The sequence below is a fragment of the Pantherophis guttatus genome, chromosome 3, assembly GCF_059756535.1.
Source record: "Pantherophis guttatus breed Tessera chromosome 3, ASM5975653v1, whole genome shotgun sequence".
Taxonomy (NCBI): domain Eukaryota; kingdom Metazoa; phylum Chordata; class Lepidosauria; order Squamata; family Colubridae; genus Pantherophis; species Pantherophis guttatus.
In genome coordinates this window covers 127466287-127481825 of record NC_142065.1, presented here as the reverse complement: position 1 = coordinate 127481825, position 15539 = coordinate 127466287, and the positions used below count along the sequence as shown (strand labels likewise).

At 37.1% G+C, this 15539-nt stretch overlaps 1 protein-coding gene across 1 annotated transcript in view; it reads right to left on the bottom strand.

Moving 5' to 3' along the window:
* Window positions 1–15539, bottom strand: part of LPCAT1 (lysophosphatidylcholine acyltransferase 1) — a 48348-nt gene that overhangs the window by 19275 nt on the left and 13534 nt on the right. Inside the window, exons 3-6 of the mRNA XM_034411815.3 lie at window positions 14813–15027; window positions 7038–7150; window positions 1982–2042; window positions 131–189 (exon numbers count right to left, since the gene is read on the bottom strand). Coding sequence (XP_034267706.1) covers window positions 131–189; window positions 1982–2042; window positions 7038–7150; window positions 14813–15027 — 448 coding nt within the window. The remainder of the gene's footprint in view (window positions 1–130; window positions 190–1981; window positions 2043–7037; window positions 7151–14812; window positions 15028–15539) is intronic.

The following is a 15539-nucleotide window of genomic DNA, read 5'->3' as shown; positions in this document are numbered from 1 at the left end:
TCATCTAGTATTGGTCTTTTGCTTTTCAAGAAATAGATTTGAGAATATACTTTCAAATAATTTCTTAACATTTTCTCTAGTAGACAGTATTATTTCAGATATTGATATATACAATCGGTACAATACATACCAGCTTGTTTGGATAACGTAAGATCACTGGTTGCACAGGTACTCCAGGGATAAACGCTCCTACAATATGCATGGGACACATATTTAATTACAACAATCTCTCACTCTAAGCTATTATGGCTTTAAAGAAAACTGAATAGATCTAAATCCAAGGAGAACCCACTAAAATCAATGACCATTAAATTACTTACATCTAACTTAAGTACTGCTGATTTCAGTAACTCTGTTTTAAGCCTAATTAAGCCTGGACTTTGGATTGCGTGAAGAATGGAGTATCTGTGTTAACTAATACTTTAGCAGTGTTTATTTTCTAGACAATATAAAAAATTGTCTACTGACAGCAATATTCTCCTGCCAATATAATCCCTTGATGTTGATATATGTCTGTGAAGATTCTCTGTCCCTCAGGTCATAGTTATCCCAAAAGTGCTTCTTTTTCTCCAAAAGGCAACTGGATTTTTTTTCTTGAAGACATTTTTTCCTTGATGTTGATATATATATTTTCCAGAATGGACAGAGCAGAAGTTCTATTACAAGCTTGTTCAGTAGAATATACATAGTATTTTGAAAAATAAACTTTACAAGATGAAACAGGTAGTTCTGCCCTTTTAAGTTTTAAAGAATTCTGATTTCAGTCTAAAATAAACATTTTGGACTCAAATTAGGGCCATTTCAATCCAAGAATATTTCCAGAATGGAATAACCAGATGAAATAACAAATTTTATGTTCAATGTTCTTTGAATTTGAAGCGTATTGCATATTTTTATATTTGTTTTCCAATGATAATTTTTTTTTTTTTAAAAAAGGAAAACAAATCTGTTTTATATAGATATTCGACATAGATTTTAAGTTTATGGCTTACAAATATTTATGTGAATGTAATTGACATTATTATTGATAATTTCAATGGAACAGATATTAGATGGAAGAAAAATGCATTATAAATAAAATGTATAATTGGAAAATTAGAAAGACATCCCAAGTGACCAAATCAAGACTGTTTTATGTGTTTTTCAGTTTCCGCAATGCAAAAATTAACATCATCTTTGGAAGATTGCTAGTACCCTTCTAGATTTGCATTATTAACATTCCTATTTTGGTTCATCATTTTACCTTTCTCTAGAATTCAGCAATTTACCCATAGGAGTACAAAACTCTTTGAAGTCCTCTGTCAAAGTCTCAACGAAGGAGGACTTAGGGTGTTTATATAAAGACATTTTTAATTTCATGTGTATGTTATCCAGTTATTGAAACTATTATTGAAATCCATTAAATCAAACATTTCTCCTTAATTAAGAAGTTTCCAAATTTTAATTTTAGTTTTCTTTTTCTGTCTCTAGGAGCTTTGAGTCATGCCATTGGGGAAGGGACCAGAAATTGGTAGTATTAGGAAAGATTAATGCAATGCAGTCAATTATTGACAATACACAATCACAAAAACCTGGATTATAAATTCAAATTCAAATATATCCACATATTTCACAAGTTATGCAGTCTGAGTATTTTTAAAACATTTTATTGAATGTCATAGCAGTAAGTAAACACAGAAGCACATACATCAAGAACAACCGTTGCATTTTCCCAGGGAACAGTCATAATGTTTTGCAACGTTTTACGAATATTTGAATTTTTTAAAGAGGCTAAGTATTTTTGGTCAATTAAATTCTGCAAGGCATAATATTTACATATGTATAAATGTTATAAAAATACTCAGTCGTTCCTCCCACAAAGGAAGGAACAGAAAAGGGCATATTTGCTGTAATGTAGGAAGTGAAACTAAGCAATAATGAACACTGAATTGCATGTTTCAAAATCCAAAACTATTAAAGGAAAGCTGTACAAAATACTTACCAGGTTTGAATGTAATTAGGCAGGATCGATTAGTACAGGTTCCTTCTGGGAATATCATTATCTTTAAAAAAATCAAAATGTCTGGTTAATATTTTTGGGCAGCTGGTACAGCCTTTTAGAAAACTTGTTTCAAATGCAGAATTTAGTCTTCAATTTGCTATTTGAGGCATTTGTAAAAGGAAAGTAGTAATCTTTGAAAAAATTCATGGAATGAGGTCTAGTGTCCATATAAGCACTCTCATTTTGGCATTGTAAAAGGTAGGAAGTACAATGAAATGTTTTCTCTCCATACACCCATTCCTTCTTATCTAAGAAGATAGCTCTTTACAGCTTAAGAAGAAAATACACTGTGAAAGCAGCCACTAATTCCATGATGGCGAACCTATGGCACGCATGCCAGATGTGGCATGCAAAGCCTTCTCGGTGGGCACACATGCACGCCGTCGCCCCAGCCCAGTTCCAATTGCATTTCTCCATTGCGTTTCACTCAATTCCATCTTCTCACAAAAGAAAAAGATCTCACGAAGTTGGAATTGATTGAATAAACTTTTTCACTTGTGCACTTCACAATGGGGGAAGCGGAGACCTGTCCTCCTCCTGAAGCCCATTATGACACGGAGCCACAATGTGACCCATGTGGCTCTTTCACCCCTCTGCTGAGGCTCCCTGTGGCCTTGATGCGGCAGAGGGATGAAAAAGCTGTTGCCCTATCATGGCGGTAGTGATGGGCAGAGCCTTAGTGTGGGAGCGAAGCGACCTGTACTTGCCTTTGTGCGGCAACAGCATTCCGACTGGTACATTTGCTGTTGCCACTAGCAAAGAGGGCAGGGCAAATCTTGTTGGCCTTCCTTCTCCCTCGGCAGGGCAAAGAGAAAGAAGGGGGCGGCGTGGGTTAGTGTTTCCCTCCCCCAGCCAAGCACTGAGCACAAAAGCCCAGAGGGGGGTAGATGGGCCAACAGAAGCACCCCATTGGTGAATAGGATGGTGGAGAGGCCTGGCCCGGCTCTCGCAGCTGTCCCAACTGTTCGGCACCTCCAGATGCGAGCTGCCACCTTTGAAATGTGCCGCGCTTTTGAGGAAGCTGGGCAGGATGGCTGGGGCCGGGAGGGGCAGCAGAGGAGTCAGGGCTGTTCCCCCCCTCATCAGCAAGCTGGGCCTGGAGAAGCATGGAGAGTTGCGGACCGAGCGCCAGAACATCAGAAAGTCACCCCACGTCGTACCAACACGCATTTCCAGTGCGCATTCCTCTGTCCTGAAGTGGGATTGAGTGAGGGGTAGGGGGAAAGAAGCAAGGGGAAGGTTAGATGGGCTTCTAGGAGAAGCCCGGCTGGCTTTCCTTTTGGCGTGGGATGGGGAGGAAGACCCAGTAAAAATCCAATTTCCCACAATAAATGGGGAAAATAAAGGCCCGGCGATCCAGAGTCCAAAAAAAAAAGGGGGGGGAGGTCTGTTAGTCGGAGGATTGGAGAGGAAATCAGCTGAAATCTGCCCGGGAGGCTATTCAGAGAGGGATCTGCCTGGGTCTCTTTTTTCCCTCCCACTTCCCTCCCACTCCCCACTCCCGGCTTTCTTCCCTAGCCTCGTTTTAAGGGGAGAGGGAAGCAAGGTAGGACAATAGTAGCTAAAAGGCTGTGAGGGGGGTTAGGGTTAGGATTTATTAAAGACGGGGATGGGGAAAAAATGCCACTCCTTTCCCACGGACCCAGGAAAAGTGGAATAAAAATAGGTGTGTGTGTGTGTGTAAATAACAGCCCGGGGTAGTTTTAGCCACAAACAACAGCTGCTGTTATTTTTGCTGAGAGCTTCTAAGCTACACAGCATTCTTTAAGAAATACCAACAATAACAAACCATAATATACAGGATTAAAGGAAGGATGGTGAAATCAGAGGAAGAGGGAGGGAGGGAGGGAGGGAGGGAGGGAGGGAGGGAGGATGTGATGGCCCTCCAGAGGCTATTGCAGTACACTCCCGTCATTCCTGAATTGTGCTGTTAAAGAAATCCAGTGCCATCAGGGAGAAGTCAAGTTGTGAAAGAGTGTTTGAAATTCCTCACAAAACCTCATTATTCAGGTTAAATTGCCATATTGGCACTTTCTGATAAATAAGTGGGTTTTGGGTTGCAGGGCACTCGGACCCTAAAAAGTTCGCCATCACTCCACTAATCTATCTCCTCAGAGCCCATGTTTGGAAATCCTCATACTGCTTCCAGTTCAGGGAACTCACTTCCAGGAATGGCCAAACCATCCTTGCAATTTGTTTGTCATAAATTGAGGACTGCCTATATTACATTGGAGAATGTTGAGAAAAAGGGAATACAATGATCACTAAATCCATACGAAAATGCTAAATTGTTTGGTTCATTCAATTCAGAGAAAAAGATAGTTGATTAAGAGACATAATTCTATGAATCAGTAAGGAAATTCTTGGGAAAAAATACTCATATTTCCTAAGCTTACTTTTCTCAGGAATGAATAAATGCTGAGATTTTTCCCTTCTGAAGCACACAATTATTGCTCTAAAATCATTCAAATATTCACTATATTTACAATATAGTAAACAAAAATGGTCAGTGTTTATTATAATTGCAGAAATGGAAGGCCTTTGAAAAGTCATGGATGTTTTATTACTAGGCTCTACAATGACCACATTCCATAAGCAAAGTGCTGCAATTACACAGCAAAGTAAGTCACAACAGGCTATTATAGCCTTCTTTTACAAAAGGTAAATAGAACAATTCATTTAGTGACCGTTCAAAGTTATAAGGGCACTGAATAAAGTGACTTATGATGTTTTTCACATTTACAACCTTTGTAGCATCCCCATGATCATGTGATTAAAATTCAGATGCTTGGCAACTGGTTCATACTTATGACCATTGTAGCATCCTGGGGTCATGTTATCACCTTTTGCAAGCTTCTGACAGGCAAAGCTAATGGGGACACCAGATTCAGCTAACAACCAGGTTACTAACTTATCAACTGCAGTGATTTACTTAACAACTGTGGCAAGAAATGTCGCAAAATGGGGCAAAACTCACTTAACAAGTGTCTCGCTTAACAGAAATTTTGGCCTCAATTGTGGTTGTAAGTCGAGAACTACCTGTATATGAATACCTATCCAGTGACCAGCAAATTCTGGTTCATTTCACAAGCTGGATAAGACAATCCCCGCCCCCGCTTTCAAGGGCTCAATGAGCACTGTTGACAAATACCGCTGGCAAAGAACTGTACCAGCTTGCCACACTGACCACATTCATATGTCACATTCAGATAAGTTTATGATTGGAGAATATGCCAGCTATATGTCTTCTGAAAATAGATGTAGCTAATGCCTAGGCTTTGTTAGTGAATATAATATAGTGCCCAAATAAAGAATGTTGGTTTTGAAAGTAATATAACAGAGAATTAAGCTATTAAGCAAATCAAAACTTCATTCCTAGATTTCCTTTTAACTGTCCTATGTTCCAAATACTGAGAAATCTGATTAGTCAAATGATTAATCAAACCAAAGAGTATTAATTAGTGGAGTCCAATATAACAATCATATTCATTTTAAAGACCTTCAACACTTTTAATGGATTTCTATTTTAAAGACCTTCAACACTTTTAATGGATTTCTAGTTTTTTATTTCAGCATATCAACCAATGACAATGCTTTTCTGTTTAGCACCATGCTGGATCCTTGGTTTTCTGCTCTATTTTCTCCCTCTTTCCTTTCTAAAAAGAAAAAAAAGTACTCAGCACAAAATTCTTTCAATTAAAGCCTATACCTGACCACACCAACTGGATACTTCACATTCTTTTCTGCTCCAATAAAAATAAAAACAAACATATGCTAATTGAGGCCCTTAAAATGGTTCCTATTAGATTCTTTCCTCTCCCTTTCTTTTAAAACAGCCACGCAGTGAAAAAAGTGCTCCTCCTCAGCAACTCTCCTCTGAGTGCTTACGTTGTGTACTGTGAAGACTGCTGTGGCTGTCATCCACTTAAGGCAATAAAATGAAGACGAAAACGTGGTTGGGGATGATATATAGAGCCGGAAGAAGCATGAGAAAGAAGATCTCCAAGCACAAGCCCCACAATGTACTGTGAAACATCTAGGAAAGAAGGCAGCTGAATGAAGATGAAGGGAATCTAAAAAAGGGACAGGACTGTAACTCAGACTTCCTGGTCAGCTCAATATGCCTGGCACACATGTTCTTTGCTCATCTGCCTGTGGTTCCCCCCCCCCCCTGTTTTGCTAATCCTAGATTAGTAGATGAGCACAATTCATAAACCAAGGAGGCATCTGTGCAAAAATACAGGTTTTAAAATAAAAAGATCATTCATCTCTCACAACTATGTGTATGCATATTTAAAAAATGATTGCAGGAAAGTACCACAATTGCCCAAGAAAAGAAAGCTCAAATGTCCTACCGTATGCAAGCAGAGGAAAAATGTAAATTGATTTCATAACCTGAAAACTCTCTTACCACTATTTGTAATATACTATACTGAAATTTCAATCACTGTACCATGTAAATAGTAAAATGAACGACCACTATAGAAAAGAGAACCATGATTCTCAAGCTCAGATATCTGTTAAACAAAAGAACTAGAATGCTAATGAATCACAAATTTCATTCAAATGAATTGTCAATTATTTCAAATTTGTTATTATAATGTAATAAATCTATATGTAATCAAAACTATAAACAAAAACAGTATTTCCTTTACCTGCCAGCATTCAGAGAAACAGCTTCATAAACATTCATGGGCAAATAACAGATTTAGAAATAGAAATATGGATTAAATATTCCTAAATATTATTTAAAAAGAGGCAATTTTTCCGTTCTTATAGGTAGGTTTACCACTTTAAATCAAGTTATGTATAAGAGAGAAGTAAGAAAATGCTAATTCAACAGGGCAATGAAAAATTCTGAATTCAAACTGAAATTTATCTTAACCACTGTTGGGATTCTAAATGGTGATGGCAATTATGTTGAACAAAAATAGCATATTTATACTATTTCTTTACAAGCAAGAAATACAATTAAATTAAGATGCTTTATCAATACCTGTGGCCATTTGCCATTAGACTGAGCACGCCGTCTTATTTCCTCAACAGTCTTTCTGCGGGAATCCTGATCCGATCGAGATACAAATACAGGTCGAATATATTTAATTAAAGCTAGAAAGAAACACAAAAAGATCAACATTTCCAAGTTTGTTCCTTTGGTATTGTTTAAGTTATGTAAAATGTATCAATAGTAGAAGCAAACAAAATATAATTAATAAACACATTCTAGAAAAAAAGACAATGTAACTGTTAATCTTTTTTTATATCTTGACAACAGGAACCACTGTTGAATGCTACAATAGTAACAATACATTAAAAATAAACTGGTTAGTTATTACTTTGCACATTAAACCCTTAAATTGAAAGCACTTTTTAAAATCCATTTTAACATACCCATTTTATTCTCTTTCTTTCTTTTTGAAATTACCTTATTGAATTGAGTACAATTTGAAGCTTCAAACACTTGAGACAATTACTTGTTCCAGATGAATGAAAACTTAACTAAAAAGCCAAAACATAGCAGCCTAGGGAAAGTTTATAAAGTCAATGCCATGCAATTTTAAAATTATGTTATTTTGATTTGTGACTGCTGTTACATCACATTTATGTTTATGGCTTATCACAGAGTTATTAAGTGGCTCCAGCTCAGAGCTGCCAGAGCCCTAGGCAAACGGGTCATGCTAACTGCATTCTTTTTGATGTATTCCTTACTGTGTATCTGCTTATTCTCTGGTAATCTCTTTTTCGCCAATGAATGACAACAGCAACATTAATTCTCTTCTTCCTAATTATCCCAACACTGGGTTGAGCATTCCCAAGGGTGGAAGAAAAAAACCTATAAGATTTACCCTTTTACCCAACTTCCTTATGAATTGAGTTACAGAAACCTTCCCCGCTATTTAGCCTCATCCATTTATTTTGGGCCATATCCTTCTAATATTGTAAAACAAAGGAAAGCAAAGGAAAATCATAAGCTCAGTCACTGTCACATGATTTTTCACTTAGTGACTGAGTTGCTAGTCCCAATTGTAGTTGCTAAATAAGAACTACCTGTATCCACAGAACTATCAGGAATCAAATAAGACAGGTTTTACTTATGTATATGCAGCTTCTTTATACTCCATGACTCATTTACTAGACTATTTTATTGTACTTATTTATAACCTGCATGGTATTGTGTTACTTGTGAAGCAAAAGAAAAATAGTTGTCTAGGAAGGTTTCAAGAGGGAGGGGGTAGAAAAGCAGACAACAGATTTTTCTGAAAAAGGGGGTGGGGTGAAAAAGGAGCAGGCGTGTCAAACTGGCAGCATCATGTGCAGGCCATGCCTACCCCAGCTCCACGAAGGGGGAAAACATGGCCATACATCACATGATGTGGCAAGTTTGACAACTGTGAGCTAGAGTAAGGAAGGTTGGTTGCCATCTTTCACCTGAAGCTCACCTTACAATGTTGTTTACAAGAATAGAACTGAACAACTTCTTAGATGCCATCTTTAGAATACAGAGATAAGGAAATGCAAGAGTCTTGGTGGGTTGATAATATTGTAGGTTATTTTTCAAAACAGAGAAATGTCAGCTTAAAAATAGGACTGGGCTACATCTCATCACATTTCAAACTTTCTATCATCTTTGTTTAGGATGCAAATTGACTTTCCTTATCTGCTCCTCTCAGGTAAGTAATCCAGAGCTACTAGCTCAGCAGATACCTTTTCCAAATGATTGCTTCTAGCATTATTATTGCTACAATTCAGCTAAAGATGTGAGTCCAAAGCAGAATTTCTATTGTCAAATGTATTCCAAAAATGCTAGCAAAAAATCCCCTCAAAACATTTATTTTTGTATCAGTCTTCTTCTCTTCGATATTCCTCACCCATGACAACACATAAATTTCAATGTGTTGCCAATAATTTTCCTCAATTTAGTTAAACATGTTTAAGCTTTTGGAGTCAGTTAAGGAATTATTAAGAAGTGAAATTCCATTCATGCCTTAACAATGCTGTTTAAATTATTCTTCTTGTTTACAGAAGTTTAGGCAAAAGCCTAATTTTGAGAAAAAAACCCAATAAAATATATTTTCCATTTCCACAATAGGCAAATAATAGGCATCCTGAGCAATATGTAATAATTGCTTCTGATAATTTGATTCCAGTTGTAACTACAAATGTTGCAAGCAAGCTACCTGAAAGAAAATTACATAGCAATTATAAATTAAGAAGTGTAGTTGACTCCTCTGTTTATGTTATCACTTAAAAATGCCAATAAGTCTCATCAACCAAAGTAATTATCTGAATTCACAATCTAAGATAAACACTGATTAAGAACAAACAGATAACATACACACATTCAACAAAATACTTTTTAACTAATATACTACTAACTGGAAAACCTCTTACAGGCAACCTGGTTTCCATGTGGTTCATTGGAAAATACAATAAACCAAACATTTTCAAGCATTTTTTTTTGTCCAGGAAGGACAAGAACACTCGGATGCCAAGTAAAAGCTATTTTCTATAGATACCTTTGTGGTCTAAGATAAAGTAAGGGAGCCTCTGCAAAAAAAAGCTGTGCTTAAAGCCTAGAATAGAAATAGTTCATGCAAAAAAAATATGGATCAACTACTATATCTGGTTATTGTAGAAGGTATAGATGATAATTATGGATTACCACCAATTCCAAGATCTCTCTGCAACCACATGTTTTCAACTTTCTCTGAAACAAATCTTTGGTCTGAATCAAGAGGCTCCTTTATGAGATTGAAATATACTTTCTCCCATCTGAATGGGAGAAATGGTAAGCAAGCTAAGGTTAAAAACTGAAATAATTATGGAATTCCCTGCAAGTCGAAGTACTATAACCTTCAGTCAGTAGAGACGTTTACCATCTCATGAAGCCAAGTGCACTCCAGGCAAGCCATAAAAATAAAGTATATAGGTATAAATAGAAGTTGTCTAGAGGACTATTTTCCCTAGCCTTAGTTTCCCTAGTTTCATCAAGAACTGGTGCAATAATATACAGTCATGAAAAAAAAAAAGAATATCTTATTGAAATGTTTGACCTTATCACCTTACAGATATTTGATATTTATTTCAACAATATTGATAAAGGGGATGTAATTTATCATGCACTACTTACATTTTGTAATCCATTGTGTAAATTAACATAAATCAAATTTCACATGTGAAAAGAGAGAGTACCTAGCTGTACTTATTACCTCAAATATTTAAGATTAAAATCAGGTGCACAAGATCAGGTGCAAATGATTAGAAAATCATCAGACAGGATCTAGTAGGAATCTGTGTAATTGAAACCTCAGATATTAAGTTTGATTTGCTCTTTGTTTTGAAGTGTGTGGTATCACCGTACCTAGCTCTAAAGAGCTCTCTGAGGTCTTCAGAAAGGAGATGATAGATGCCTATATGTCTGAAAAGGAATTTAAAAGAGCTTGCCAAACAATTCAACATCAATTATTCTACTGTTATTTACATCTACAAGTGGAGGACATTTTAAACAATTGCCAACTTGCTTAACCTGGGAACAAAACACAAGGTGCTGAATGAAGTCTCTAACTCAATTTTTATTATGTGACTTATAATAGTAGTCTTGCTATTGCTGATACCAAGGTACGTGAGTGAACCATAAGAAAAAAGCTTCATAAATTAGATCTTACAGGGGAACTGCGCCAAGAGGAAACATTTGCTGTCCAGAAAGAACATCAAAACAAGACAAATGTTTACTCATGAACACCTAGACAAACTTTTGGAACAAAATTAATTGAATAAATAAGACAAACGTAAGAGTTATTTAGGGGACGTGATGGCTCAGTGGCTAAGACACTGAGCTTATAGACTGAAAGGTCGGCAGTTCAGCAGTTCAAATCCCTAGTGCCATGTAATGGGGTGAGCTCCTGTTACTTGTCTCAGCTTCTGCCAACCTAGCAGTTCAAAAGCACGTAAAAAATGCAAGTAGAAAAACAGGGACCACCTTTGGTGGGAAGGTAACAGCATTCCATGCACCTTTGGCATTTAGTCATGCCGGCCACATGACCATGGAGTCATCTTCAAACAGCGCTGGCTCTTTGGCTTTGAAACTGAGATGAACACCACCCCCTAGAGTCGGGAACAACTAGCACATGTATGAGGGGAACCTTTACCTTTAAGAGTTATTTGGCCATAATACTTGTTTGGAGAAAACCAAAGACAGCCTTTCACCAGAAGAAGCCAATGCCAACTGCAAAGCATGCTGGTGGCAATGTTATGGTTTCAGGCTGCTTTGCTACAATCAGGGGCCAAGCACCTCACTTATCACAGGATCTAGTATGAATTCTTCATAGTATTAGAGGATGCTAGAAAATAATCTGAAACAATTTGTCAGAAGACTGAAACACAACTGAAAATGCACCTTGCAATATTACAATGATCTGAAGCATGCTAGTAAATTCATCAAGAGATGGCTGCAAACAAATAAAAGGAAATGGAGGGTAATGGAAAGGCCAGGTCAAAACCCACATCTAAATTTCCCTGATATGCTGTAGAGCAGTAGTTCTCAACCTTCCTAATGCCGCGACCCTTTAATACAGTTCCTCATGTTGTGGTGACCCCCAACCAGGGGTGGGTTCTAATTTTTTTTACTACCGGTTTGGTGGGCGTGGCTTATTTTGTGGGCGTGGCTTGGAGGTCATGTGACTGGGTGGGCGTGGCTAGCTGGTCATGTGACCGGGTGGCCATGGCTATGTGTATAGGGACTACTCAGAGGGCTGAAAAAAGTCATTTCTGACAGGTCCTCGCACTTTTGACTGGTCCTCACACTTATGACCATCCTCACATTTATGCCTGTGCAGCATTCTTAACAACCCTGTCACTCATTTCACAACTGCTTCTCTTCAACATGGTATAAGATAGGGCAAAAAACGTAAAATGTGAGGACAGTCGTAAATTCGAGGACTGGTCAAAAGTGCGAGGACCAGTCAAAAATAACTTTTTCAGCCCTCTGAGTAGTCCCTGTGCACAAAAGGACTACCCAGAGGGCTGAAAAATGTGATTTCTGACAGGTCCTCGCACTTTTGACCGGTCTTCATCATTTATGCCCATTGTACCATTCTTAACAACCGTGTCACTCATTTCACAACTGCTTCTCTTCACCATGGTGACAAGATAGGGCAAAAACATAAATTGTGAGGACAGTCGTAAGTTCGAGGACTGGTCAAAAGTGCGAGGACCAGTCAAAAATAACTTTTTCAGCCCTCTGAGTAGTCCATATGCTTAAAAGGATACAGCAATAGAGAGGGATGAAGAAAGGGAAGGGAAATTAGAATAGGAGTGAAGGTAAGAGGGGGAGGAAGAGAGGAGGAGAAGGAGAAAGAGGAAGTAGGGAGAAGAAGAAGAGGGGGGGAAGAGAAAGTAAGTAAGAAAGAAAAGACAGAGGTGGTAGGTTTGAGGAGAAAGATTGCTGTACAATAAAAAAGATGAAAGGGAAGAAAGCCAACCCCAAACAAATATAAAGATATTAAGATAAAGAATGAATTGTTAAACTTTAAAGTATAAAAGAGAACAAATAGCAATAAATAGCAATAATTAGAAACACACATACAAACATACAACGTATTTTCTTTGAACAGAGTATTTGGCTGGTCCACAAATTTAAACAGTTGTAGGAGGTTAGCACCCACCCCTTTCCTAGAAGAATGAAATATTTTGGGAAATATTAAAAAGGCAGAATGTTATATTTCCCTGGATGAGAAATGGAGAAGCATATTTTACAGACAAAGCAGCTCCCACCTTCCTGCCCCCCACCCTTTGTTAATGGGCCAGAGGCAGAAAGTCAATCCTTTGTCAAAGGACATTTGCAACACAATAGCAACAGAAACTAACACAATGGGCCCCATCAAGCCATGTGATCCTGTCCACCATTAAAACATCTTTCCAAACAGTCTCCATGTTTCCAGTGTCTTTTTCCCCACTTGGAGCAGAACCCAGAAGGATATTTCTTCCAACACAGTATTTAGTCATTTCAATTAAATTTACAATTTCTATATTTCCTTTTTACCATATTTATTCCTCATCTATATTACCCTTCATCCTCATCTCTAATCTTAATCAAATTCAATTTTTCCCTTCTATTCTATATTATACCCCTTCGCATTGTCATCTATTTTTATATCCATCCTCACATTGGTTAATTATGTAATACAGTTGTTTAATACAAATTCAACATTTTAATATAAATCAATTAGTTATATAACTATCTTTTTTGTATATTAATCAATATGAACAGGAATATTCCAATTATTTCCATGCAATCCAATTTCTTACAAATCAATTAATTATATTTACCAATAATAATAAACCAAATAATTTCCCCCATATATTCCTCCAAACCACAACTTAACCATTTCTGCTTTCAACACAATATACAATTAATAGTATCTCAATTATTACAATTCCCTAGTTAAATAGAGCTTTTTTTCTTTTGTGTTTTAAAATCTTGAACCTCCTCTTGCCCTAAATTTCCCGTTGTTTGCAGTTTTGTACCTACCTTTTTTGGTGAGGAAAAAGAAAAAGAAATCTCTCTCTGCCTCATTTTGTCAGGTTGCAGCTAAGACCCTGCTTTCGCTTTCTCTTTTCAGCATAGCTAGGGGGGAAAAAAATTGCTCCAGGAATTTACCTCTTTGCAGCTAGCTCTTTGAAGCCCCGCGGCAAGAATTTAAAGTTTTTTTTCCTTTAGCCATCAGCTGGGACTCCGGAGGCAGCAATAGATTGGGAGTGGGCGGGGTAAGTGAACTGCGACCGGGCGATCCAACAGAGGCAGAGGGTGAGGGTGAGTGAAGGCGGGAGGGGGGGCGAGAGAGGGCTTTGGCGACCGCTGTGAAATGGCCGTTTGACCCCCAAAGGGGTCGCGACCCCCAGGTTGAGAACCGCTGCTGTAGAGTGATTTGAAACAGGCTATGCAAGAAACCCCACAAACAGACAAAAATTCTGCATGGAAGAGTGGGAAAATTTCCCCCATCTGATGTCAAAGACTGAAAGAGAGTGATGCCTAACATGATGTTGTTTCTGCCAAAAGGGATATATAAGGTATTAGAATTAAGAGTGTAGTTATTTTTTGTACAGAAGGACATGGCATACACCATATATTAATTTTTGTTGAATACATGATTGCAAAGTCATGTTTCAGAGCTTTTTTCTTCAGTTATATCACCTTTATCTTTATATACTGTTTGAAATGACAAAATGTTGCATCCAAATATGTTTAAACAGGAAAAATAGTTTACATGGGGTGTATTTACTTTTTCACATGACTGTAGTTACAAAGAGATCTTGGAATCAATGGTAATCCATAAAATATTATCGATGACTTCAACAAATACTGTATAATTGAACCATATTTTTCAGTAGTTTTATCAGCCCTATGGCATTCTAAACCTACTTGAGTAGAATAGTAGTCCTTGAAGGGATTTGTTAACACAGTCTTTGCTTAATTAATAATACATAACCCAACATTTTGAAGTTGGCAAATAAGGGGCTAGTTGATAGATTCTCAAAACCCAAATATGACCCTATGAGAATGACTCATATAATAACCATGTATTAAAAATATGAAGCATTTTGCAGGAGGGCCCCAAGATTTTCTTTAAAATTCTGTTCTTTACATTCAAAAGGTAATCAATAGCTTAGTTTAGTTGGTATTATGTTTAGAATAGTTTTGCAGTTACCTAAATGATCTAAAACTAAATGCAATCATCTGAATATTACTTGGAAGATAATATTTTTACTTACTTCCCCACACAGGAATGTCTTTGCTTTCAGCTTTCATAACAATGGAAGCCATAGTCATTGTCACTGGTATTGCATCAAAATACGATGAATGTGGAGCCAGGGTCAGAATTGCTGCTTCAGTGGGCAATGCCTGTCTGCCTTTCACATTTATCCAATGAAATCCACCAGCAAGCCACATTGTCCTCATAATTGCCTTCAGCAAGATATCAATAATTCTGAAAACAAGTGGATACAACAGATGCAAAAGCAACCTTATTTTAAAATAACATGCAAAACCTTCCTAGTTGACCAAAAATTTTGAATATATTAAAAAAGATAAAGTTCTCGTTTCTTGAGAAGGTTTTTAATTTTAAAGCATCATAGTGTTATGTCAGATAATTAAAAATTACTTAAACAGTAAAATGTGATTTATGTGCCCAGTGATTCCTCTGACTGGTTTTATTATATATATTTCCAAAGGCAGATGGTTGCAGTAGATCACTATAAAACAAAAATTACTACCACCTAAGGTAATTTGATGGTGTGTAAATTTGGGGACCAACAACCATGCTTGGCATTTAAGTAGCATGCCAAGGCATCCACTTCAAAAAAATAAAAGACAAGTCACATAAATGGAGTTATGACAAAACAACTGATTTAAATTAAATGAAAATTGTTAAAATGCTTATTATTTGTGTTCAAAATTCGGTGGCCTTATAGCAGAAAGTTCCACTGTCCTCATATCATT